Here is a 26,761-nt window from a genome sequence, read left to right on the forward strand (position 1 = left end):
ATCTTTGTCTTCTTGACATTGAGCCTCAGTCCATACCGAAGGCTGCAGTCCTTGACCCTCTGCAGTAAGTGCCTGAGGTCCTCCTCAGTTTCAGCGAGCAAGGTTGTATTATCTGCATAACGCAAATTGTTGATAGATCTTCCAACATTCCTAACACCACGCATCTCCTCATAGAGCCCAGCTTCTCGGATAGTCTGCTCTGCATAGAGGTTGAAAAGGTATGGAGATAGGACACATCCCTGGCGCACACCCTTCCCAATTTTGGACCATTCAGTGTTGCCCTGCTCTGTATATGATTAGGTATTATTTGTATGACAACGGTCCAGAATGAGAAGTACATTGCAAAGTGGACTGGGGAGGGAGGAAATTGTGCAACAACGTATGAATATTAAAAAAAGACAAGAAAGTGAACTGGGGGAGGGGAAGGGAGGAAAATGTGCAACAATGAATAAATAAAAATCCAACTTTTCTGTAAACGTTCACTAAAATCACAACTTTTTAAAAAGAAAGTGTACATTTTAGAAAGCAGAAGCCCTTTCTGTCTTGTTCACCGTTGCATTTCTGATCACAGAGATAATGTCTGGCATTCTGAAAATCTTGGTTGGATAAATGAATAGACAGTATATCTTAACCCAATGATTATCATAATATTTAATGACTTGTTGTTTTAACTCTCAAGTAGGTTCCCTTAGTGAATCTAAGGGATGTTTAGTAGTATCTTTGAACGAAACCACAATTTACCACATTTGGCTTAATATCCATTCAAACCTGTTAACAGAGTCTGAGAAAAAACAAGCACCACCAAAACACCAATCATTTTATCTTCTTTGTGGGTACTATTTAAACGTACTGCCTTTGTATTAGAACTGACTGGTAGCTGACGCTCCTGTGAGTTTTCAGAGATTGTAAATTACACAGGAAAAGAATGCCCATCTTCCACTCACAGGGCAGCTGGTAAAGGTGAATCACTTGCTTTTGATGAGGCAGCACAACTCCTCACCCACTAGGCCTCCAGAGCTCCCTGTGATTATTATTAGCATGATCAAAACTCAAAAGTCATCGCCTGGAGTCAAAACCCGCTCAGGTGATCCTTCTGCAGTTTTCCGAGGATGTCAATCACAAGAAATGAGAGTGCCCATCTTTCCTCCTCGGGGTGGCTGGTGGATTTGAATCTCCAGCAAGGTTAGGACTTTGGGATAGCAGCACAACTTCCTATTGACCTTGTCACCACAGATGATTAAGGTAAGGTCAGAAATTTAAAAAAAAAAGCCCCAAACAATTCTTTTTTGCAATGCAAATTGTTTTTATGAGCGTCTCCATGTGATAAGGGAACTGTAGGAATGGAGATAACTAGATAATAAAATCTTCAATGACTATGAATTTGTATGGTGGTGTCATTGCTCTTGTGTGCCATCAAGTCAGAACCAATCCATAGATGACCCTCCACTAGGTTTCCTGAGGCAGTAACTGCACAGGAGGAGATTGCTTCCCATGTAGCAGCTGGTGGATTAAAATTCATGCCTTTGGGATTGCAGCACACATTCTTATTACTAGCCCACCAGAGCTCCTTGTGCAGTGTAGAACTATTCAATTCATACAATTAAAGATACGTAATTAAATCAAATAGTCATCTATTAGGTCTGATCATATAGTCCATAGGAAAATACACTGCTAACCCCAAGATCAAAGTCATTAAGCAATTTTAATCTAGCAGCAGTTCCAAGAGAGAAAGATGGGCAATTTCCCCCCATATGATTTACATTCTCAGGAAGCCAATAAAGATCAGCTATTTTTCACTTCCAACACAATGGCTACAAGTTGAGCTGAATTGAGAAGTGGCAGATGTGAAAAATCTCAATAAGGCATAAAATAAGATGACAGAGAGTCCTTTACTGGACATGTTTTCTTGGCCTGAACTAAAAGAACTAAAACAAGAGAGTCTCTATTTTCTCGTTGAGGAAGTATGAAAGGATGTATCTCATTAAGGAAAAAGAAAACATTTTTATGGAAGAATATCACATAAATTAAGTAAGCAGAGTCTTATAAACTTACCCATCATTATTAACATCTGATACTGCCACAGTATATCCAAAATATGATGCCATCTGCAATGGAAAACAGAAGGTGACCTGTCTTGCGTTAACAAAATCATTTTTATAGAATTATCTCACAATTACTTCTGAACAATTAATCTCACTGTAGTACATTTTCCCCCCCCTCTGAAATTTATAGGCTTGGACATAGAATCTTGAAGTCATTTATTTGAACCTTTAACCGCAATGGATAACTATCCCCTACAACCCCCATCATCTGCCTAGGCATCCGTTAGAAATGTTCAACAATTAACCCATTCAATTTCTAGACAGAACTACTAAGAATAGTTTTGCTAACTATGACTTTTCTGTAAATTCAGTCTTTACCTCTACTTAGTTGTGTAATTTTGAATCTCATAAGATAAATCTAAATCTACTTTTATGCGAAGGCCCACATAACATTGTTTTCAATTGGTTTAACACTCTGGGGCTTTTTTTATTAGAGATATCATACATGTTACCAAAGAATGGCTGATGTCACAAGTAGGTTCACATGAGTAGAGTTAAATGTAATTTATACTCTCTTAGTTTTTTGTTGAACCATTAAAGCATCAGGGTGTTCCTTAGAGGCAAGGACGGTGAAACATCATTATGAATGTTTTCAGAAGGGCCAGTCCTTGGAAAAAGTCATCATGATGGGAAAATTGGAGAATCAGAGAAAGAGAGGAAGACCCTCAACAACAAGACAGACTGCTATCGTAACTGTAACAATGGCCTCGAGTATGTTTTGAGGTCACGAGGATATGTTGCAGGATAGGGCAAGATTCAGATCTGTTGTTCAGAGAGTTCCTAAGAGATGCAGTTGATTTGACAGCACATAACAATGATTTTGAAGCACTTGAAAAGATTTTAAACTTTGGGGAGAACTATGTTTTTGTATTACTTCATAGTTCACTTATAGCCTATTAAGTCTTGTGAATCTTTTTCATGAGTGTAGCTAGCACAAGAAAATCTCCCTATATTCTATTACTGAGGTTTTTTGTATTACAAGCAATATTTTCAGGATTTATAACCTTTTGTATTTGGCCCATTCTTTCAGCTTTCTAAGACTTATTGCTTCCATATTCAGCCATCCAGTGCTTTAGCTGACTCAGTCGTCTGTCGTCTACTAATTAGATCAGTCTATGATCCTTTAGAAAGTGTTTTCCAAAGTATGCAGGGCCTTTGTCTCTTTTGTTCACTCTTTTATTTGCACAGCCTGAAGAGTTATAATATTATTATAAAACCATCAAAAAAACCCCAAAACAAACCTAAAAGAAAAACCCAACCCATCCACTGCACTATCTTTACTGTCTTTGTTTCTCCATATTTTCCAAATTAACATCATGAGAGGGATTGTTAAACACTTGTAGAAAATTACATAGCCTAAAGTCCCAAATTTGAAAGGAAGAAATGTCAGAAAACAGTTCATGTTCATTTTAAAACCCTTCTAGTTAAAGATTCTTAACAAATATATTATCTAAAAATTATCTGGAGCTAAGAGTTCAGTATTATTATTGTTCATGCGTGACTCATGCACCTGAGAGGTGGACAATGACTAAGGATGAGAGAAGAAGAACTGATGCCTTTGAAGTGTGGTATTTGAGAAGAGTGCTGAATATCCCATGGATTGCCAAAAGAACAGATACGTTTTCGACAAAGTACAGCCAGAGCATTCCTTGGTGCCAAAGATGATGAAGCTTCATCTAACATACACTGGGCCTGTTGCTAGGAGAAGCTACTCCCTGGAAAGTTCAGTATTAAAGGACCTTAAATCATTACCTGGATGGCCAAGATGTGAGTTGGCCCAGTCAAAGTTGTAAGGCTAGCTTCTAAGTCAGCAACATGGTTGCCTGTTGGTAGGAGAAGAAAATTTGTTGCCTAGATAAACAAATTTAATCCTCTAAGAATTGCTGAAACTGAGGAGGACCTGTATCACTTGCTACAGAAGATCAAGGACTGCAGCCTTAAATATGGATTGAAGCTCAACATCAAGAAAACAAAGATTCTCACCACCACACCAATTGGCAGCATTATGATAGATGGTGAAGATATTGAGATTGTTAACAAGTTTTAGTTTGCTTGGCTCCACAGTCAACACTCTTGGCACCAGCAGCCAGGAAATCAAGAGACGAACTTCACTGGTAAAGTCTGCTGTCAGGGACCTCTCCAGAGTACTGAAGAGCAATGACGGCAATCTGGAAACTAAGGTGCACCTGATCCAGGCCATGGTCTTCGCAATGTGTCAGAATGTATCAGAATGCTGGACAAGGATTAAGAATAAGAGAAAGAGAATTGATGCCTTTGAGCTGTGGTGATGGACAAGAGTGCTGAATATATCATAGGTGGCCAGGAGAAAAAACAGGTACATCTTAGAAAGGGTGAAGGCAGGCTGCTCCTTGAAGGCAAGGATTCTCAGGCTTTGTCTGACATACTCCAGGCATGTTTCAAGGAGGGATCACTCCTTGAAGAGGGATGTCATGCTTGGAAGGATGGAGGGACAGAGGAAGACAGGAAGACCATCAATAAGATAGATTGACTCAGTGACTTGGGTAATGAGGGTAGGTATGTCAGAGATAGTAAAATTAGCACAGGATAGGGCAGGTTTCAGGACTTTTGTACATATTGTCGCTATGAGTCACAAGCGACTTGATGGCACATCACAACAAAGAGCAAGAAGAACTGACTTCCTCAGATGGCAGCACTACATTCAGTGTTTAAAGGAAAATGGCAAAATGAAAAGACCAAAATATACAGGGTAACCCAAGGTGATGAGATAAGCTGTGATCTCATTCGATAATTAGGTCAGGAGGAGGACAACATCCTGTTTTCAGGCAATTAATTGATCCAGTCTTAATGGGACCACAGACAGTGATTACTTCTGTGGGTACAGAAGTAATATTCAGAACATAAGAAGTGTCCAGAAGCAGCTGTCAAGGCTCCGTATGTTGAGAATCTGAGGAGAGTTCCAGCTACAGTGACGAATACAGGTAGAAAGCTAGGCTTACTGAGTGATAGCAGTACAGTGGGACCTAAGGAGTAGTCTGTGGCATCTGAGAGGGAATAAAGCTACTCAGAGCTCACCATCAGGGGCTGCCCTATAGCAATGCAGTTTCTGGATTCTGCCCATTATCTGAGGAGGGGCATATTCTGCCTCAGCAGTCATAGCTACTCAGTGACCAGTCATTGTTGCTGTTATGTGCTATTGAGTCACCTGAAACTCATAGTGACCCAACGTACAATGGTCCTAAACCCTGTTCTATGCTATGCATTGTCTCCAATACACCTATCCCCATTACTCCAGTCACTGAATCAATCCATCTCATCGAGGGTCTCTCTCTTGCACTGTATCTTCAGCCTCCCAAGCATGGCATCCTTCTCCGAGGACTGGCCGCTCCATACAACATGTCCAAAGTATGCCAGATGAATCTTCAGAAAAGGAGCAGCTTGGCTTCACCCTCTCAAGGAGAAACCTTAGCTGTCCATGGTATATTCAATAATCTTCTCCAACACCATAGCTCAAAAGCATCAATTCTCCTTCTATGATTCCTAGTCATTGTCCAGCTCTCTGATGCATAGCAAGTGATTGCAAAGACCATGGTCTGTATCAGGTGCATCTTGGTCTCCAGACTGACACTGTTGCTCTTCAGTACTTTGGAGAGGTCTCTGACAGCAGACTTTCCCAACACAATTAGTCTTTTAATTTCTCGGATACTTGTGCCAAGAGTGTTGATTGTGGAGTCAAGCAAATTAAAGCTGTTAACAATCTCAATCTCTTCACCATCTATCATGATGCTAGTCATTAGAGAACCTTTAAGATTCTAAGACTCTGAGAATTTAGAAATCTGCTTGCCTTTAGTTCCTGCAGTGACTAAATTGTGGCTACAATGTCCAGTTGTTCAGCCACTAGTCTCCTGTGTCATTAAGAAGGTATTTACAGTAGTTAGTATTAAAATCGGCTGAATTTTGGCTAATTTGAGTAAGCCTCATCTTACCTACTGAGCCCTAAAGAGCAAGAACTCAGGTTTCCTGGTAAAGTATTCTGCTTCCAGACTGGGAACAGGTAAGTCTGTTGGAGTGTCCAGCCTGTTGCCTAACTTAAAGATTTTGGACTTGGCAACCCTAAAATTACTATGAGTCAGTTACTGAAATGAATATACACATATATTTCTTGATATCCAGTTCTGATTTTCTAGGGAATCTTTTCTAAGACATACACCAGCTACACATTTCAGCCTTTCCTTTATGAGATTCTATTTTATAACCCTTTCACACTTGGAGAAGAGTGGAACCTCTCACCTGCATTTCTGTGTATTTTAGTCTCTTCCCCCTCTTTTTTTGATGTTCTTTAAACAGTATTTTAACTGTTGTGCTCCAACACACACAAATATACACAGAAAGAATGAGAATCAGTATACTCAATAGTCCTTCAACCTGGGATTGTTTCTTAACTCTCATAAAAAGCTGGTCACTTCATTAAGACTTTGGTTGATGACACTCATGACCTCTGTTAATTCCTATTAGTGGATGCATTAACCTGCTAAGACTTTTCCTAACTAGTACCAACAACAGATTTCCCAATAATGACTGTATGAATGGTCATATTTGAATTTCCTAATCTAAGGAGTTCTTATAGCCTAGACAGCAAAGAGGTACACTGCTAACCCAAAGGCCTTGCTTCTCTGGCAGTTCAAATCCACCAGCAGCCCTTCAAGGGAAAGATGGGCAATCTCCTCTCATGTTATTTACAGGCTCGAAAACTCAATAAAGACTCAGCTACAAGTCAGTTCCAACTCAAAAGTAATCAGTTTTGAGTTTTACTAATCTATAGTGAACAAGTTAACATTTTTAACCACTTTAAAGATTCTGCTTCTAGGCATGGCTCGCATCTTTCTCTTTCCTAACCCCCCTGCCCCAGCTCCACACCTTTTACAGAATCAAAACTCTCTTCAAATTTACAATTCCTGACAGGGATGATGTACCAAGTATGGAAGTTAAACATGGGTTTATCTGTGCTTACTTACTCATTTGTAGTGAACAGTTCCACATAACATTAAAAATGTGATGAAACTCACATTAATTTTTCACTTTACATTAGTAATTAAGCAAAAATAAGCCCTGGATATGACACTAAATTCTCCCTATCATTCGAAGGAGAAAGAGTGAAGAAGGAGGAGCAAAAAACACTCTTTTAAAAAGATAGGGGCTTAACTTTGGCAGTTAATGTGAATTCTTAAATATGTACTTGATTTTGAATGCGAAGTTACTTGAAACAATAAAGTTATGGGTGGGGTTAAAATAAAAAAAAAAAGAAAAAAAATTACAAATATTTACAAATGAAAGTATAAAAAGTGCTTTTAAAATGATCCATGCCCTTGTTCCCTTTCATTTTATTAAATTTGTAGTTCTCAACCTGGATCTCTACACCCCAGGATTCTTCAGTAAGATCTATTCTTCAGAAGATAGTGGATTAACTGAGAGTGGAACGTGTGTGTGTGTGTGTGTGTGTGTGTGTTTAATTTTATAATTACTTTGTAAAAAAAGACATGCTCATGTACTGTGTCAGCTGGACAACCACTCATTATAAGACAACTTCAGTGCTATGTGTGTTTGTTTACCATCTCCTTGACATGAATATTACATTTTCTTGGGTTTGGAGAAAACAAACAGAGGCAGTCTTAGCACACAAACAATGGCTGTCCTATGCATAAAGGACAATGATGCTGTACTAGAAATAAGTATTTCATCATGTATGTTTAAAATAGAGAAAAGAGGTGGGCAAATTTAGTTATTGCTCAACATTTGTTAATTTATGTTCTTTTTTCCCTCAAGAAAGAATACTTAGCTCCTGATGCTTATTTTGTTGCTAGACATTGTTCTGGCAACGCTCACAGAAACATAAACAGACAGACAAAAGGCCCGGCCTTCCATGGGATGCACTGTCTGGTGCACAGCATCTTACTGACTACCCACTGACCACCAGGATAAGTGCTTCAATGTGAACAACACTTTACCACAGAAAAATAGCATCATTTGTTCAAATTCACATTGCTAACTTAAGGTTTCTTGTTCTCTGATGGTTTTGGCTTTGGAGTTTGGGGTTTTTTTGTTTGTATTTTATGTTAAAGTTATTTGTAGTAGTGTTTGTAAATACAACTTGAATCATTTAAGTAAGAGCCATACACTATACTTTTATACCTTTTAGGAAGTTCTGGTGGCCTAATGGTCAAATTGATAATCATACAGCTGGCAGTTAACCTACCAGTGTTTAAAATCCACCAGATGTCCTATGGAGAAAGATGAGCAACCTCTCCAAGGAAGGATCTTCAGACTTAGGAACCTGATAGAGTGCAGCTATAAGTTGGAATCAACTTGATGGCAGTAAATTTTTTTGGTTTTTTTTGGTTTTTTTTGGTTTCTTACAGCCCTTGGAGAAGGACTTCATGCTTGGAAGGGTGGATGGACAACACAGGAGAGGAAGAATCTGGATGAGATGGACTGATATAGTAACTGGGGCAATGAGGGTTGGTATGTTGAATTTAGGGAGACTGGCTTAGGACAGGGAAGGGCTCAGAGCTGCTGTACATAGGGTTGATATACATCGCAGGCGACTCAATGGCGCATAGCAACAATAACATAACTATGACAGGTTTGGAAGGAGGAGTGGCATCCACTTCTTAAACAGCATGCCTCTAGAAGCTCTATGAACTTTAATAAATGCGGATAATTATAAAGGGGCTTCAGGCCTTTTGTTCTTAGGGCTGCTGAATCATGCTCGACTCAAAGGCAATCAACAATAACATATTTAGAATTATACTTCAAGATCAGAAATTCTATATATTGCTGAATTTAATTAGAAATAGCTTATGGTCATTGTATGATGTTGAGCCTATGAGTCCATCCTGATTCATGGTGACCACAGATGTCAGAGTAGAATTGCCTCACAGGGTTTTCTAAGTTGTAATCAATGAGAACAGATCAGTAGGCCTTTTCTCCCATGGAGCTGCAAGACAGGTTTGAACTGCCCATTTTTAAAAATTGTATTAGTTTATTCAAATACTTTGTTTCTCACACCAGATTCTTACAATTTCCCTCACCTTCCTCCATCAAATTCTTCCTTCCACCCCCCCTCACCACTGATGGATTCTCATACTCATTTCACAATAATGGTTTTATACATTATTTGTCCTTATTGTGACAGAGTTCATTCACTAAACAAAATGCTCTCCAGTCTCCCCCAAGTTAGGTAATAACTTACAAAATCATTGCTCCTGTGTGCTGTATAATATTCCATTACATGAATGTACCATGCTTTCTCAATCCATTCGACTGTGGTTGGACATCTGGGCTATATTTCCATGTTCTTGCAATGGTGAATAATGCTACTATGAACATAAGTGTACAAGTTTCTGTTTAAGCTTCAGTTTTCATTTTCAGTGGAATAGCTGGGTCATATGAAATTTCTATATTCAGTGTTTTCAGGGAGCACCAAAATGCTTTTGAGAATGGTTGTAACATTTCACAATCCCACCAGCAATGTATACGAGTTCCTTTCTTGCCACATCCTCTCCAACAATTATTACTGACTCTCCTGTTAAACTTTGCCACTGTTACTGGAATGAGATGGTATGTCACTGTGGTTTTGATTTGCATCTCTCTTATTGCCAGTGACTTGGAGCATTCAAATATCTTCCTCTGTGAAAATTCTTTTCATGTATTTGGCCCATTTTGTAATTGGACTATCAGTCTTTTTCTTGTGGAGGCCCAGGAGTATTCTATAAACTTTCAGTATGAGACTCTTGTCTGAGATCATATTACCAAATGTTTATTCCAGTCAATAGGTTTTCTTTTCACTCTGTTGGAAAGCTTTTTTGTGTGCACAGGAATTTAATCATTAGAAGATCCTATTCATTAATTTTGTCCTCTTCAGATTGTTCAATTCTAGCTGTATTTGGCAGTCTCTTTAAATGGTGGACTAGGGCTTCTAAGCTTGATCCCAGTTTATCTCTTATGAACTTTATGGTTTTGGGCTTTATTCCCAGGTCTCTGATCTACCTTGAGTTTATTTTTGTGTATGGTGTGAGATGTGGATCCTGTTTCAGCTTTCTGCAGGTAGCAGCCCAATTTTACCAGCACCATATGTTGAAGGGGTTGTCATTTCCCCGTTTGATAGCTTTTATTTCCTTGTTGAATATGAGTTGACCAAATATAGCTGGATCTATTTTTGGGTTCTCAATTCTGTTCCTTTGGTCTACGTGTCTGTCATTGTACCAGTACCATGCTGTTTGGATTATGACTGCTGGTTTTGAGGTCAGGAAGTGCTATGCCTTCCACCTCCTTTTTGTTTCTTAGAAGTGTTTTGCTCATTCAGGGTCTCCAAATAAATTTGACAATTTCCCTTTTAAGCTCCTTAAAAAATGAATTTGGTATCTGTATTGGGATTGTGTTGAACATGTAGATTGCTTTTGGTAGGACTGTCATTGTCACAATATTGTATCTTCCTATCCATAAACAGGGCACATTTTCCCATTTCTTTAGGTGTTTTATTGTGTCTTGCAGAAATGCTCTGTAGTTTTCTTTGTATAGGGCTTTACTATCTCTAGTTAGGTTCACTCCTAAGTATCTCAATTTGTGGTTGGCTATTGTAAATGGTATTGCTTTCTTGATTTCCTTCTCTGAGTTCTCTTTGTTACTGTAGAGGAATCCTACTGCTTTTTTTATATTGATCTTACATCCTGCCACTCTACTAAATTGGCCAACTAACTCTCACAGTTTTGTGGGGTGTTTTTTTTTTTAGTCTTTGAGGTTTTCTGTGTATACTATCATATCATCTGCATATAGCAAGAGTTTAACCATCTCTCTGCTGATTTGAATGCCTTTTATTTCCTTCTCTTATCATATTGCCCTAGCAAGCACTTCCGGTGCAATGTTGAATAGAAGTGGTGACAGTGTGAACTGCCCATTTTTTTATTAGCAGCCCAGCATATAAGCACATTGAGCCACCAGGCATGCATGTATTTATATGCATGCATATTGAATGCTACAGTTAATGGCGTTTGGGGAATTTTGTGGGTTTTCTTTCATCAACAGGGAAAAGGATAGAATAAAACTAACATTTCTGGAGGAAAATGTCCGTTTTCAAGTTTCTAGTTAGGAACTCATCTAAACAATGTACTGTATCAGTATCTTTTATTCTCTAAGAGAGATTAGAAGACAGACACTTCACTCTCATTTTTCAAATGGAGGTCAGAGCACTTAAGTGATTTTCTATGGTCACACAATGCCTGACGGGTAGAGTAGGGGTAGAACCCTGTATATTTCAGAAATCCAAGTTCTTCAAATAATGACCCCCTCTTCCCCTCTATTTCCTAGCCTGATATTTTGGTATACTTATGTACTATTACCATGGACTGCTAGGAGAACAAACAGGTTTGTCCTGGAGAGGGTGAAGCCACAATGCTCCTTAGAGTCAAGGATTCTGAAGTTTCGTCTGACATAGTTTGGGCATGTTGCAAGGAGGGACCAGTCCTTGGAGAGGGACATCATGATTGGCAGAGTGGAGGTAGAGGAACACAGGAGAGGAAGACTCTTGATAAGATTGATCAATTCTGTGATTGGGGTGGTGGGAGTGAGTGTGTTGGAGACAGTGAGGTTGGCACAGGAAAGAGCAGGGTTTAGGGCTCTTGTACGTAGGGTCACTATGAGTCTCAAGTGACTAGATGACACAAAACAATAACAACAACTATTAAACATGTGATGTCTATACAAAACTGCTTTCTATGGCCCTTAAAATAAATTCACACTCCCGAGTAAGCTGACGAGCTATACCCCATCCTTGACAACTACCTGTCTCTTACTCATAGCTGCTTTGAACTCCTCTCTGTTCCTCATACATGGTGTAATGGCTGTTTCAAGGTTTTCTACCAGTGGTTCTTTTGGCTTGGGACATGACATTCTGAACAAGATACTATAATGTGCTGTGTTTGTCATTCACACCTCAGCTCAGGTGTTCCTATCTCAGAAGCTGCCTTGATTCGCTATGAGGTTCCTTCCCACATGTACCCATGTTATAGAATCCTGTTTTATTTTCTTTGTATCATTTAATATTTTCTGAAGTTATCATGAACATTTGCTTGTTAATTAAATGTGTTGTCCTGTTTTTCATCTGCTGTACTAGAGTTGAGATCTTGCCCATCTTACACTTCATTGTGTCTTCAATGCCTGGTATAATTTCCAGCTTATACTCATTGTCATTGGGTCTATTAAGACTTATAGTGACTCTACAGGATAAGGAAGAACTATGCCATAGACTTTCCAAGGCTGAAATCTTTAAGGGTTCAGACTATCATTATTTTGACTGGTGTCCATGGGCTCAATCACTGTGTCACCTGTCAAATATTTCTCAAGTGAATGAATGATGCAAATATTCCAGTATACCTCTAGTACCAAATAACAGCAATTATTTGATGTTAAAATGGTTTTACCTGTTCACCAGTAAAATTCTGAATAAAGGTCATATCTGTGGAGTTAATGATTGAAACCTGAAATCACAGAAATAAAATAAATTAGATTAACATAAAATTGGGATTATTTTAAGCATAATGGAAATCCTTTAAAAATTTTCATGAGGAGTGAGAAAGAGATGGTTAATTGTGTAAAAATTCATGCCCATAAGAAAGATGAAAAAATATTTTAAAAACCAATCAAACATTTTCCTTATAGATAAGTCAAGAATTTTTTTTAAAAAATGCTTTCTACTAAAAAATAAAAATACAAGTTGAATTCAAGATTTACAGCAATTAATCTGATAGTGAGCTAATTGTCTTAATCATTTTCTTGGAATCTATTCATATTCCTAACCTACTATGAAAAATTGACAGTCGTGGCTCTTCGAAAAAGCAGTATTTCAAAAAGCTATTCATAGAGCAAGATATTTTTTTAATTCTATTTCCCTACCCCAAACTTATAAACATTGCGTGTTCGCTGAATACTTTTTAAAAAGATAAATACCATTTAAAGTGGGTTTCCCCCCCACCCTGCATAATGTATAGATCTCCTAATTTCGTGAAACTAACTGTAGGGAGCTGAAGAGTATTCCTGCAAAAATTCACACTTACCGAATCTCAGACTGTATCTTTATTTGGAAATATGCCCCTTGCAGATATAATTAGTTAACAATTTTGAGATTAAGTAATTATATATTTAGAATTAGCCCTAAATCCAATGTGTAATATCCTTATAATGAGATTAAGAATGAGATTAAGAATGAGCCCTAAATCCAATGACCAGTGTCCTTTTAATGAGATTTAAAATAAACCTTAAGTCCAAATACAGTGTTTTATAAGAAGATGGAATACATATAGACAGGTATAAAAAAAGTCACATGATGACAGAGAGAAAGATTTTGGTTCTATTATTGCAAGCCTAAGTATACCAGGAACCACCAGAAGTTGGGGTAGGCAAGGAATTTGCTTCTAGAGTGACTAGGGGGACTCTGGCTCTGCCAACCCCTTGATTTCAGACTCTGTTGTCTACACTGTGAGAGAATAAATGCTATTTGAAGCTATCTAAATGTGATTTGCTATAGTAGGTATAGGAAAATAATACATTAGTGAGATAAAAATTAATTTTACTTTTCCTGTCATACAAGGCATATTGAAATATTGACTATATCAATGAGGGTAGCTTTTCCAATTATTCCTAGAATATTAATGCAGATGGGACCATAGGCATGTGTCCAGTGCTGTTCCTGTGCTGAAGGTCTTAATAATTTTAACAATGGACCCCATATTCATTTTTTACAAGTTATTCAGACAATCCTTCACATAGGTCAGAACAAACTTATCCTCATTTTTGCCCTTTCTTACATTAACTTTTTACAAAACAATAGTTTACTGTGCTTTTAGGGAAGTCTACGTAGCAAATTAGGCTCCCACTTAACAATTTCTCCTTTACCTTCTCATCTTTGTTTTAGGGTAAATGCTGATTGCTTAGTCTGGTAGAGACTTCCTTCCTTTTAAAAAAGTAAGCTGGATGAATCAGTACGAGGGTTACTTTATAATGAAGGACAATTTAAAATACTGAAAGGTAAAATTAACATATACAAATGCTGTACATTTCAGTCTCAGTACTCACATATCCAAAATTTTGTGCTCCTCTTGGAATGCCAGCAACCAATTCTGGAGATAAAAACAATAATTCAAAGGGGTTACTTATATACATTCATATAATATATATAATATTATAAACAGATCATTGTTAAAGACAGTACTTTTTATCATCAAAAATATCTACATAATATAAAATTTCCCATTTAAACCTCCTTCATACATGCAATTCAGTGCTGCCATAAATACGTTGTTATTGTTGTTTTGTGCCGTCTAGTTATCTGTGACTTATAGTGACCCTATGTGCAACAGCTCTCAAGTCTGCCCTGTCCTAAGACAGTCTCATTGACACCAACACATTTACCTCCATTGCCCTAGTTACTGTATCAAACCATCTAATACAGGGTATTCCTTTCCTGTACTGGCCCTCCACCCTTCCAAGCATGATGTCCTTCTCCAAGAATTGGTCCCTCTTGGCCATATGTCCAAAGTATGTGAGTCAGAGTTTCAAAATCCTAGCCTTCAAGGAGAAACTTGGTCTCACCCTCTCTGAGACAGACTTATTTGTTTTCTTGGCAGTCCATAGTATGCTCAATACTCTTCTCTAGCACCACAACTTAAAGGCCTCAATTCTTCTTCTGTCATCTTCAGCCATTGTTTAGCTTTCTGCTGCATAGCAAGTAACTATGAGGATCATGGTCTTTGGATCAGGCGCACCTTAGTCTCTAGACTGACATTGTTGCTTCTCAGTACTCTGGAAAGCTCTCTGACAGCAGATTTACCTAATGTAATTCATCTTTTTATTTCCTGACTGCTGGTGCCAAGAGTGTTGATTATAGAGATGAACAAGCTGTAACTGTTAACAACCTCAATCTCTTCTCCATCCTTCTTGGTGTTACCAATTGGCCTAGCGGTGAGAATCTCTGTCCTCTTGATGTTGAGCTTCAATTCATATTTAAAACTACAGTCCTTGACTTTCTGCAGCAAGTGCTTCAGGTCCACTTCAGTTTCAGCAAGCAAGGTTGTGTTATCTGCATAATGTAAGTTGTTGATGAGTCTTCCTCCAATCCTGATGCCACATTCCTCCTCATAAAGCCCAGCCTCCCTATTGATCTGTTCTGCATATAAATTGAAAAGGTATGGAGACAGGACGCATCTTTGATTCAATCCCGTCCTGATTTTGAACCATGCAGTGTTTCCTTGCTCTGTTCTGAGGACTGCTTCCTGGTCTGAGTATAGGTTTTACATAAGCACAATCAAGTGTTCTGAGATTCCCATTATTCCCAAGGTTAAACACAATGTGTCGTGATCCACAGAGTCAAATGCCTTTGCATAGTCAATGAAACAGATAGATATCCCTCTGGTATTTTTTGCTTCCTACCAAGCTCTATCTGTTTCTAATTTGCTTTTTAATTAATAAACCATTATTGTTGTTTGTGATTACTGTTGAATTATTCCCAACTAATGACAACCTCATCTGTTGTAAAGTATGTGTTCCATGGTGTTTCTTGGCTGTAATATTTAGGATCACCAGACTTTTTTTCCTACACTATTGCTGGGTGAGTTTGAACTGCCAGCCAGCCGAGCACAAACTGGTTGCACAATCAAGGAAATTTAACAATTATACAAAGGGCTTAAAATTTTAAGCTAGGGTTTTGCACTAGCTTTTCATTAATTTTTTTTTTAATTCTCAACCATTGGCATTGTATCTGACAAGTGAGAGGGACATTATGCTTGGGAGAGTGGAATTTTTCATTCATTTTTGCTTATTCTATGTTGTTGTTGTTATGTGCCATTGAGCCGTTTGTGACTCATAGCGAGCCTATGTACAACAGCCCTAAACCGTGCTCTATCCTGTGCCAATCGCACTGTCTCTGACACATCCATCCTGATTACCCCAGCCATAAATCAATCCACCAAATAGGGAGGAAAAAAGAACAAAAATCATACTTTTGAGATTCACCTCCTCATTCCAAATGTCAGATGGATCTTGGATGGAAGTAGAGAGTACCAGAGAAATGTCTGTGTTTCATTGACTATACAAAGGCATTTGATTGAGTGGATGACAATAAATTTGTAGTAAACCATGAGAAGAATGAGAATTTCAGAACACTTGATTGTGCTCATGAGAAACCTATACTTGGACAAGGAGGCAATTAGAATAGAGAAAGGAAACATTACATGGTTCAAAATCATAAAAGGAGTGCATCAGGGATGCATCTTGTCTCCATAACTTTTCAATCTATATTCAGAACAGATCATTCAAGAGGCTGGACTTTATGAAGAGGAACGTGGCATCAGGATTGGAAGAAGACTCATCAAAAACCTGCATTATGCAGAGGACACAACCTTATTTGTTGAAACTGAGAAGGGCGTGAAGCATTTGTTTCAAAGTGTCAAGGACTGTAGTTTTAAATATGGATTGAAGTTCAACATCAAGAAGACAAAGATTCTCACCATGGGCCAATTGCTAACATCAAGAGAGAAGGAGAAGAGGTTGAGATTGTTTATAGCTTCAGCTTGCTAGGTTCCACAATTAACACTCTTGGCTCCAGAAGTGAGGAAATCAAAAGAAGAATTGCATTAGAAAAATTTGCTCTTAGGGGCTTCTCCAGAGTGCTGAAGATCAAGGATTTCAGTCTAGAGAGTAAGAGTGTCTAAAATCCAGGTCATGGTCTTCACAATTACTTGCTATGAATCAGAAAGTTGGACAATGACCAAGGATGACAGAAGAAGAATTAATGCCTTTGAGTTGTGGTGCTGGAGAAGAATATTAAACATACCATGGACTGCCAAATGAACTAACAGATCTGTTGTGGAGAGGGTAAAACCAAACTGCTTCTTGGACACAAGGATTTTGAGATTCTGTCTTATATACTTTGGGCATAGGGACAGGAGGGACCAGTTCCCCAGTGAAATGCATTGACACAGTAACTGGGGTGTTTAACAGTAGGTGAGTCAGAGACAGTGAGATTGGCTCAGTATAGAGCAGGGCTTAGAGTTACTGAGCTTAGAATCACTATGAATTGTAGCTGACTCCATGGCACATAATAACAATTATACACTGTCAGGGGCCTTTGCCTCTGAAATACTAGCTTCTCAGGTTCTTAGTCAAGTAAGCCTCTTCTTCTGAGGTTGTTTTTTTATTTTACTCTGGTGATATCTCTAGCACTAGTGCAGCTCCAGCCCCAGAATGATAAAATGATTTTGGTTGTTGAAGGAAATCCAGTGAACCCTGGTGACTCAGTGGTTAAGTGCTTTGGGTTAACAACTGGAACCCAACAGTTTGTCTTTAGGACAAAGTGTGACTGTTTGCTTCTGTAAAGATTTGTAGTCTTAGAAATCCTATGGGCCATTTCACTTTTCTCTATAGTTAGAAATTGACTCAGAGGTTTTGGAGTTGGGAAGGAAAAGCCATGTGTCATAAATGATACATGTCTTGCCACCTGGAATTTCTGTGGCAGCAGTGCTCAAAACCAGATTGTCAATTAATGGTGTCTGGAGAAGAAAATTGCAGTAATAGGAAAAAGATAGCTCTGGGAGAAAGGTCAACTTATTCCAATAGAGATTTGTTATAATGGTCTGACTTAGGTTTGGAAAACAATGGTTTTGGTTTTGGTTTGCCACATACCTGGGATGAGTCACTGAATGAAGTGTTTTCTAGTCATTTGTAATATATGGGAGTGGGTAATGCAGATTTCTGAAGCTTTCTCCATTTTTGAATTCTAAACTATCCTTAAGAAGCCCTGAGGGCAAAATGGTCAAGAAGCCTGCTAAGTGAAAGGTGGGTTCTTTTAATCCATTAAATGGTTTTCCAGGATATAAGTGCTGCCAGGTCATTCGTGGTGACCCTATGTGACAGATCAGAACTGTCTCATAGAGTTTCACAGGCCGTAGTCCTTACAAGAGCAGATCTTCAAGCCTTTTCTCCTGACGAGCCACTGATAAGCTTGAACTATTCATCTTTCAGTTAACAGAAGAACACTTAACAATTGTGTCACCAGAACTCCTTAAATGATATACTAGGAAAGGGATAAGTACAGTACAATAGTACAAAGCATGCTCAACTTGAGCATTTAATGGTATACTCAACACTCTTCTCCAGCACCACAGCTCCAAGGCATCAATTCTTTATCTTCCCTAGTTATTGTCCAGCTCTCTGACACATAGCAAACAATTGTGAAGACTATGGCCTGGCTCCGGCACACCTTAGTCTCCAGTTTGACATTGTTGCTCTTCAGTACTCTGGAGAGGTACCTTAAAGCCAACTTTCCCATTGTAATTTGGCTCTTGATTTCCTGGTTGCTGGTACCAAGAGGGTTAATTATGGAGCCAAGCAAACGAAAACTGTTAACAATCTCAGTTTCTTCACCATCAATAATGATGCTGCCAATTGGCCCAGTGGTGAGAGTCATTGTTTCCTTGAGTTTCAATCCATATTGAAGGCTGTAGTCCTTGACCTTCTGGACTTTAATTTTTTTTAATTATTTACGTATTTGTGCATGTTACCACCGAATTGGATCCGACTTGTACAGGAGAAGAGTGCCCCTCCTTCATCTGGTGGATTTGAACCATGCGCCTTCGGGATTGCAGCACAGCTTCTTGCCACTAGGCCACCAGAGCTCCCTTCAGGTCTTCCTTAGTTTTAGCATGCAGGGTTGTGTCATCTTCTTAAAACAGGTTGTTTATGAATCTTCCTCCAATCCAATAGATCAATAGTAATTAACTATATAAAATGTACAAAAATAATTGTACAAAGCAAAATGTATATCCATGAAACAATACATATGAATTGCATAAAAGTAAATGCTAGTATGAATAAATAAGTTTTCTTTAAAAAATTAATTTTGAATGATCAGATAAAAGAATCAGTTAAGGGGATCAAGAAGTAGCTGCCAGTGTCTGGCAAGGATCGTGAAGAAATGAAGAGACAATTATCACCTGTGCATAATGCTCTTGATGTGGAGAAAGGTGAGCTACATAGAACATTCTGACAAGTGTGGTAGCAACACAGACGATCAGTTTGGTTAAGACTTGGTTGACGATGAGAATAGGGGGAGAGTGGTATTATTTGTAGTAATTTTATATCCATCTTGAAGATAAAATCTATCTTCTGTTCTTATTGCTCTCCCCTATAAAGGACTTGACCATATTTTACATATAATAGACTTAAATGAAAGGTAGTCTGGTTTTTAAGGTTAAAAGTATAGTAGATTTATGTTTACACAATAGTTTTAATTCTTCATGAGTTCTCACTGTATTTTAGTAAATTCAAGGCTCCTTTCTACAATCTATAAGTTTAAGTACTTTTCCCTAATCCTGTATAATTTTGCTTTTATTCTCAAAGACTTGTCTATCAAATTGTGTCCCCTGAAAAATCCAATCTCAAAGACTTGTCTATCAAATTGTGTCCCTTGAAAAATCCAATCTGTAGACAACTTATAATATGATATGTGCCTTTCTGTCTGGACCTTCTTCATACTTATAAGTTCTACTTAAGTATTACCTCATTTAATATTTAATTTTTACAAAGGATATACTTTATAAAATATTTAATATTAGAATATTACCTCATTAAAGCTTCTTCTGCTCTTTGGTTGAATGTTACATTACCATTTATCATCGTTTTTAGTGTATTAGTTCTATGTTTATTATGTTAATGACTATGAGCCCCTCTAGATCATAGATACTAAAATTAAAGTCCATTTGTTCATTTCTGTGTATTCAACAGTTAGTGTAGAGCTTGTTATATACAGACATATGGCACATATGTGTAGCCACCAGGTCTTTAGAAAGTAATTTGCAAATGAATGACTTTTAAATGCCTTAAAACAGAGAAAAATGAGATGCTGTATGATCTGACATCAATGTACCAAGACTTCTAGAGGAGATAAGATTTGAAACTGGCCTTCAAATTCTAAAAAGTCACAACTAGACACCAAAATATAGAAATGGATGCAGAAATAGAGAATTTCTGAACAAAAACGATGGTCAAAGAACAGAAGATAAAAAAATGAAGGACATATATGAAAATGGAAAGTGATTCATTTTGTCCAAAGGAAAACAGAAACTAATGTTGGGGTACTGGGTTTTAATTAGCCGAAACATTAGTGTTTGTTTACTTGTTTTTTAAATTGTGGGACAAATAAATATATCAAAACTTTTGCCTTTTCAACTACTTTGATATTAATTAGGCTCATAATTTTGTACAACTATCACCTTTAATAAAACCTTGATGCTCTAAGTAATAATTTTCCCTCTCCCCCTCCTTCCCACTACAAGTAACCATAAAAACTTTGCTTTCTATGAATACATCAATTCTAGATCTTTTATGAAGGTATGAATATGTCAAATATGAGATACCAGAAACCAAATGCAGGGAGAAGGGTCTTGGTTTCTCACATCTGATATATTCCTAACAACATGGCTTTTGTCCAAGTTGTTTTAGCTCCTGTATCTTTTCCATTGTTGCAGGAAACTCCTATACTAATTTATTTTTTGTTGTTTAGCTGACTTTTATAAAGAATAATATGCATTCTCATGAGATTTTTTCTATTGAAATTATCTTTTTACTTTTTTAATGCAACATATTTTTTAAAGCATATTCTTCCCATTTAATTTTCCCTCATTCATTCATTGTTGAACATTTTCCTTCCTGCCCACCCCTCACCCCAGTTCACTTTTCTCTTTGAAAAACAAAAATACTTTCATTGTTAAACAATGCCCCCTCCAAGTCCACTTTACTATGCATTTCTTTTTCTGCAGTCTTGTCATGAAAATAATACCTAATCATATATTCCTCCTAAAAAGTTCTTCCCTCTTCTGCTTCAATGCAGTATACATCATTTATCTCCTCTTTTCTTAGGTTCGCCCCAACCCAATGTCAGTTCCATTTTACAACTGTGGCACTATGCAGTATTAGTCCTTTTGTGACTAAGATACTTCACTCAGCATAATGTCCTCCAGGCTCACCCATTTTGAATAATATTGCATGAGTTCCTTGTTTATCAATGCAGCATAATATTCCATTGTGTGAGTATACCACAGCTTCTCTATCTACTCGTTTGTTGATAGGCACTTGGGTTGTTTCTAACTCCCTGCTATTGTGAACAAAGCCACAATAAACATGGGTATACATATATCGGCTTGGGTGGCAGTTAAGGTTTCTTTAGGGTATATTCCCAGTAGTGGAATTTCTGGGTCAAATGGTATTTCTATTTGCAACTTTTTGAGAAAGCCATACTGCCTTCCATAGTGGTTGCACCATTTTACAGTCCTACCGTCAGTGAATAAGGGTTCCAGTTTCTCCACAACCTCGCCAGCACTTGTTGCTTGCTGTTCTGTTAAATTTTGCAATTTTGACTGGGGTGAGATGATATCTCATAATTGTCTTGATTTGCATCTCTCTTAGAGCTAGGGATTTTGAACACTTTCTCATGTGTTTGTTCACCATCTGAATGCCTTCTTTGGTGAAGTGCCTATTCATATCCTGTGCCCATTTTGCAATTGGGTTGTTTACCTTTTTCTTGCTGTGGTGCTCGAGTATTCTATAAATTCTAGATTTAAGTCCCTTATCAGATATGTCATTGCCAAATATTTTTTCCCAGTATGTTCCTTCTCTTTTACCCTGTTAGAGAAGTTTTTGGATGTGCATAGGGATTTGATTTTTAGAAGGTCCCAGTCCTCTGTTGTATCCTCTCCTGGTTGTAGGGAGTTTTTTTTTTTTTTTAGATTAAAAAGAAAAGTATAACCACTTTCACTGTGGGTTTGGGGTTGTGTTTTGTGTGTGTGTGTATGTGTGTGTTTGTGTATATTTTACCTTTCTGCAAAATATTATCACTTACAGTCTGGGATTCTGTTAATATGCATTAGTGTACAGAGGACCTTTTCAATCTTATTATCATTTTCCCAGGCTTTACAGATAACTTAAATCCAATAATGTTTCTCACCTTGCTGAGAATCTCCAGTAAATTCCCCAGCAGTGACTGAATATCCTGTTTTTTTAAAAAAAAAGAAAGCAAAACTCAATACTGATTTGAAGGGTTGAGAGAAGAATTATGTCTAGGAAAAAAAATGAAAGAACTATCACAAGTCTGCTTTGTTCAGCAATTTCTACAAACAGTACACCAAGTGTAGGTTCCTATAAAGAGAAAAAAATTATGGACACTTTATAATAAATCCTGAAAGCACAAAAAATCTGCTAATCTGGTCTTTATTAAAAGCAACTAAACCAGATTTCAAGGTCAATTTTGAAAATAGATCTGTTTTCCTAGTTTACCTTCAAGTATTATTAATGGTCCTTGTACTTTAAGAATCACTAATTCATCATAATCAGACATTGTACTCTGAAAGATATTCTTTGTGCTTGAGTTTTGCTATTTTTGACCATCAGCAAACCTACATCTTACTTCCTTTAAAGATATTCTTTGACAAATTTCATTTAGCTGCAGAGTGATGTGGGGGGGGAAAAACATAACAATTTTCTTATTCATCAAGCCACCAAAATGCCACTAGAGTCATGAAAGTAGCAATGGATAAATGATATTGTGTAATTTGCACATATTATAGGGTGAGTACATTTAAAAAATTACAAGTTTCTTGCTCTTGTTCTAGGCCCTGGGAAAAGTTGCTGTCGCATTGCCTCAGCTGGACCAACAGCAACTACCCTAATATTCATTGTTGTTTGGACGTTGAGAACCATCAAACCAATTCTGATTCATAGTGACCCCAGAGTAAAACTTATGTCTCAGGTTTTCTTGGCTGTAATATTTATGGTAACAGATCATTAGGTGTTGCTGCCCTGGAGTCACTTCATGGTTTTGAACTACCAACCTTTTGGATAGTAATTTACACTTAATCATTATATCACTCAGACTCCTTATGTAGTATTTACTATATAGGTGGAAGCAGGAGTGACATTCACTTCCTAAATAACATGCCTCTGGAAACTCTATGAAGTTTGATAAATGTCGACAGTTACAGAAGGCTTCAGACCTTTTGTTCATAAGGTCACTATGAGTTGTGACAGACTCAAAGGCAATCAGCAACAACAACAACTACATAGGTAGATTGGGACCTCTGATGACCTAGTGGATAAGGAGTTGCTCTGCCAATCCAAAGGCAGGTAGTTTGAATCCACCAGTTGCTCGTGGGGAAATCTCCTGTGTGATTTATAGCTTCTGAAATCTCCATGGAGGGTCAGCTAAGAGTCAATTCCGACTCAACAGCACATAACAACAACTGGTGAGATTGTTTATGAACAAGAGCCTGTTGTAATGCTAATCACACAACTGTTCTGCATCCTGGCTGAATAAACAATAAACATTTTACAACAAAGTCTAGTCCACTTTGAGCAAAGAAGAAAAGGGAACTTGTATTAGATGCTAACGAACAGCAGGGCAGTGTTTTGTTCTGTTTATACATAAGTTCACAGGGAACAGGATCCAGTTTGATGGCAACAAACAACAGCATCAAGTTATGAGTAAAATTTGGTATGTATATTTTCTATTCGTTGATGAGAACATGGGTTGTTTCTATTCTTTTGTTGTTGTAAATAATACAGCAATCAGCACTGACGTGCACACATTTATTTGTGTCACTGCTCTCATATCTCTGGGAACTGGATCTATGAGGGGGATGATGGCTTTAATATGTCCTTATTTCTAGCTTCTTTTAAAGATGTGCCATACATTTTTTCTGTAATGACTGTACTATTTTACAATCTCACCAGCAATCAATAGAGTTCCAATCATCCACAGCCTCTCCAATATCTGTCTGGGGTTTTTTTTTATCAACAGTTAAATAAAAGTGATGACATGCATATCTTTTGAGAAGCCAACGATATATTGAGAGTTTGATCTTACCAAGGTAACTATCATCGTAGGATGCTGGAGCCACATCTGTCTGTTTTTCTCGAGCCAACTTCCTCAGGATATCCTTGAAAGAGTAGTTTGCAATGATATCTGCAATACTGGCAGTGATCACCTGACCTATATCCAGACAAATTAATACATTAACTGAATGAATGCAATAGGCAAGCCTTCCCTCTGCAGACTCAGAGACTATGACCATTGAAAGCACTCATGCACATGTTTGCATCTTAGATGATGATCTCTGGCAGCTGCCATCTGAGCTGCAGGTAAAATAGATTTCATTTGGGTAGAACATTCCTGCTGACAGATAAACACACATGAAATGCATAATTTTATCTCTTTTTCAACTGCTTTTACAATCACCTAAATGGTGAAAGTGCCTCGTGATGAACAACCTGCAGGCAAAAGTTCTGTGATTAAATGATATTCTAGAATAATTTAGCTCCAAGACATTTTAGAGATCTTCTAATGAAAACATAGCATCTTCCAGGTAAGGAAACCGAAGTCAAAAGAGCAAGAGTGTGTTCCTTAAGTTTACACAACTACTAGTAAAATACTTGTTAAAAGAACTAAGATCTCCACCAGTGAGACCTTTCATATTTCCATAAAGTATGAATGTTGGACAAGACACACATCACTTACTTGATTAGGACATGAGATAATGCATTGGCTAAGTTAAAAGATGGAATTATATAATTACTGAACCATTTACTTTTTATTCTGAAATGTATCTACGGAGGATGAAACTATGATAATGGAAAGCTACACGGACTAGTAAAATCCAGATTTTAAAAAAAATTCCTACCCAAACTCTGAAGTTATGTAAATTAATATAGATGCAATAAGAACTTCAGCTAACATCTCCCAAATAAGGTCTCTATCAGAAATCTTGACATAAAATTAATTGTACTAGAGCAGGCAAGTATTGAAAAGATACAGTCAGTTCTTCTCTACAATTTACATGCATCATACTCAATATGGACATCTAAAGGAGAAGTGTGATATTACATTCTTAGCAAGAAGTATTTGCAAAAGTTCATCTGGACTAACATTTACTATTAGTTTTAAAGCCAAGTTCTTCCTTGGGAATTCTCATATAATTCCACAGTCTTTCCATTTGAGTTGAGGTTCAAAAAAGAACAACACTGGCAAACCACATCATAAATACTCCAAGTGGCTGTACCTGAACTGATAGTTTCAATGTAAAAACACTGGTGCTGAGATATGAATTTATGAGCAACGTCTGTAGAACTTGCCAATTTTCTCTGGCATTCAGCCCCGGGTGAAGGCAAAATACCACTCTATCTTCTGCTTTGTTTGCTTGTTTCCTTTAGTTGCTTCTATAAACACTACAATAATTAGGCTGAAATAAAAAGTTTAGTTTATTTATCTTAGACAAATTCTTCTATATACACTTGCTAAGGCTAATTTTCAGCAAACCATCTGCATCTGATAGTTTTTCAATGTAAGGAAAGAATTATGTGAAATTAATCAAGTGAATTAGATGAAAATATTTAAACATTAAAATCATTTTTATATTATCTCCATCTGCTTAAGATATATTATGCTTTGAAAAGAAATGTTGAAGGCTTAAACGTTATTCACTGTTAATAACCACATGTGCTTTAATTAAACTTCACTGTACTTGCATATAAAATTTAATCACATGCCTTCCTCTCCTTGGTCTGTCTAATTGGCTTTTAAACATGATTAGGTCTCTTCCATTAAAAAAATATTTTTTATAAAGTCATCTTTCTTCAATCACTCACCTCTTTAAGATGTTACTCTATCACTGTTCCAAACTTTGTAGCCTAAGGGTGGGTCTACATTTCTATACATTTCCTATACTCACTCTTTAGATATTCCAATCATACTCATGTCTGTTGCCATCAATATTAGGGGATTAAAATATATATCTGAGCCTATATACTGTCTATGAGCTTAACTACACACACACAAATACACAGAAACCCCTGAAATTTCTCACCATTCAGAAAATGAATAATATTCCCTTTCTCCCCCCACTCCAAGCCTACTTCTCTGCCAGTTCTCTCTAGATCATAGAGTAATGTCACCTACAACTAACCATGCAATTAGTTGCCAATATCAGAAAGCATGTTTGTCACCTTGCCTTCACTCTTTGCAATATCCAATCCATCATCTAAGATGGTAATTTCTTCCCTAAAGTATCTGTCAGATGTCTCTTCAGTTTTTCCCATCACCACACTAAGAAGCAAATATCCTAACTTGATTTTATAACTAGTTAACTTATATGTTATAACTAGGTCGCCAATAATGGCCAATTTGTAATTCATTATCCAAAATATAACAAGACCACACTTTTGTAAAATACAAATTTGATTATAGCACCCCATGCACAAAATTTTCCTAAATGTTTCTCAATATTCTTGACAAACAACAAATTTTTATTCTAGAAAAAAAATCCTTTAAATTTCTTAAAATCTACCACTAATTTTCCATTGTTTGTAGAACAAAGACAAAATCGACTACCCTTTGCTCTGCATGCCTGCATGTCCTTCCAGCACTCCCTCTCAGTGCTCTCCTGACTCCGGACACACTGTCTTCCTCCACCCTCACTCTCATAACATTGTCTGATACCATGGATTATTTGCACATAGGCCCTCTCCTCTTTGCCTAGTTAAGTTTGACTTCAGTGCTCAGATTTCAGCTCGCTTTCTAACTAAATAGT

General features: G+C 37.4%; 1 protein-coding gene across 2 annotated transcripts in view; it reads right to left on the reverse strand.

Annotated features, from left to right (window-relative positions):
* ITGA8 (integrin, alpha 8) overlaps window positions 1–26,761 on the reverse strand; it is a 312,225-nt gene that overhangs the window by 217,076 nt on the left and 68,388 nt on the right. Inside the window, exons 7-11 of one of the 2 annotated variants that reach the window (XM_006894290.1) lie at window positions 24,043–24,168; window positions 22,129–22,173; window positions 14,208–14,251; window positions 12,557–12,613; window positions 2,053–2,105 (exon numbers count right to left, since the gene is read on the reverse strand). In XM_006894290.1, coding sequence (XP_006894352.1) covers window positions 2,053–2,105; window positions 12,557–12,613; window positions 14,208–14,251; window positions 22,129–22,173; window positions 24,043–24,168 — 325 coding nt within the window. The remainder of the gene's footprint in view (window positions 1–2,052; window positions 2,106–12,556; window positions 12,614–14,207; window positions 14,252–22,128; window positions 22,174–24,042; window positions 24,169–26,761) is intronic. The other variant, XM_006894291.1, reaches the window with a different exon arrangement.

Source organism: Elephantulus edwardii, unplaced genomic scaffold (genome assembly GCF_000299155.1).
Source record: "Elephantulus edwardii isolate Elephantulus edwardi_28Jun2011 unplaced genomic scaffold, EleEdw1.0 scaffold00139, whole genome shotgun sequence".
NCBI classification, from domain to species: Eukaryota; Metazoa; Chordata; class Mammalia; order Macroscelidea; family Macroscelididae; genus Elephantulus; species Elephantulus edwardii.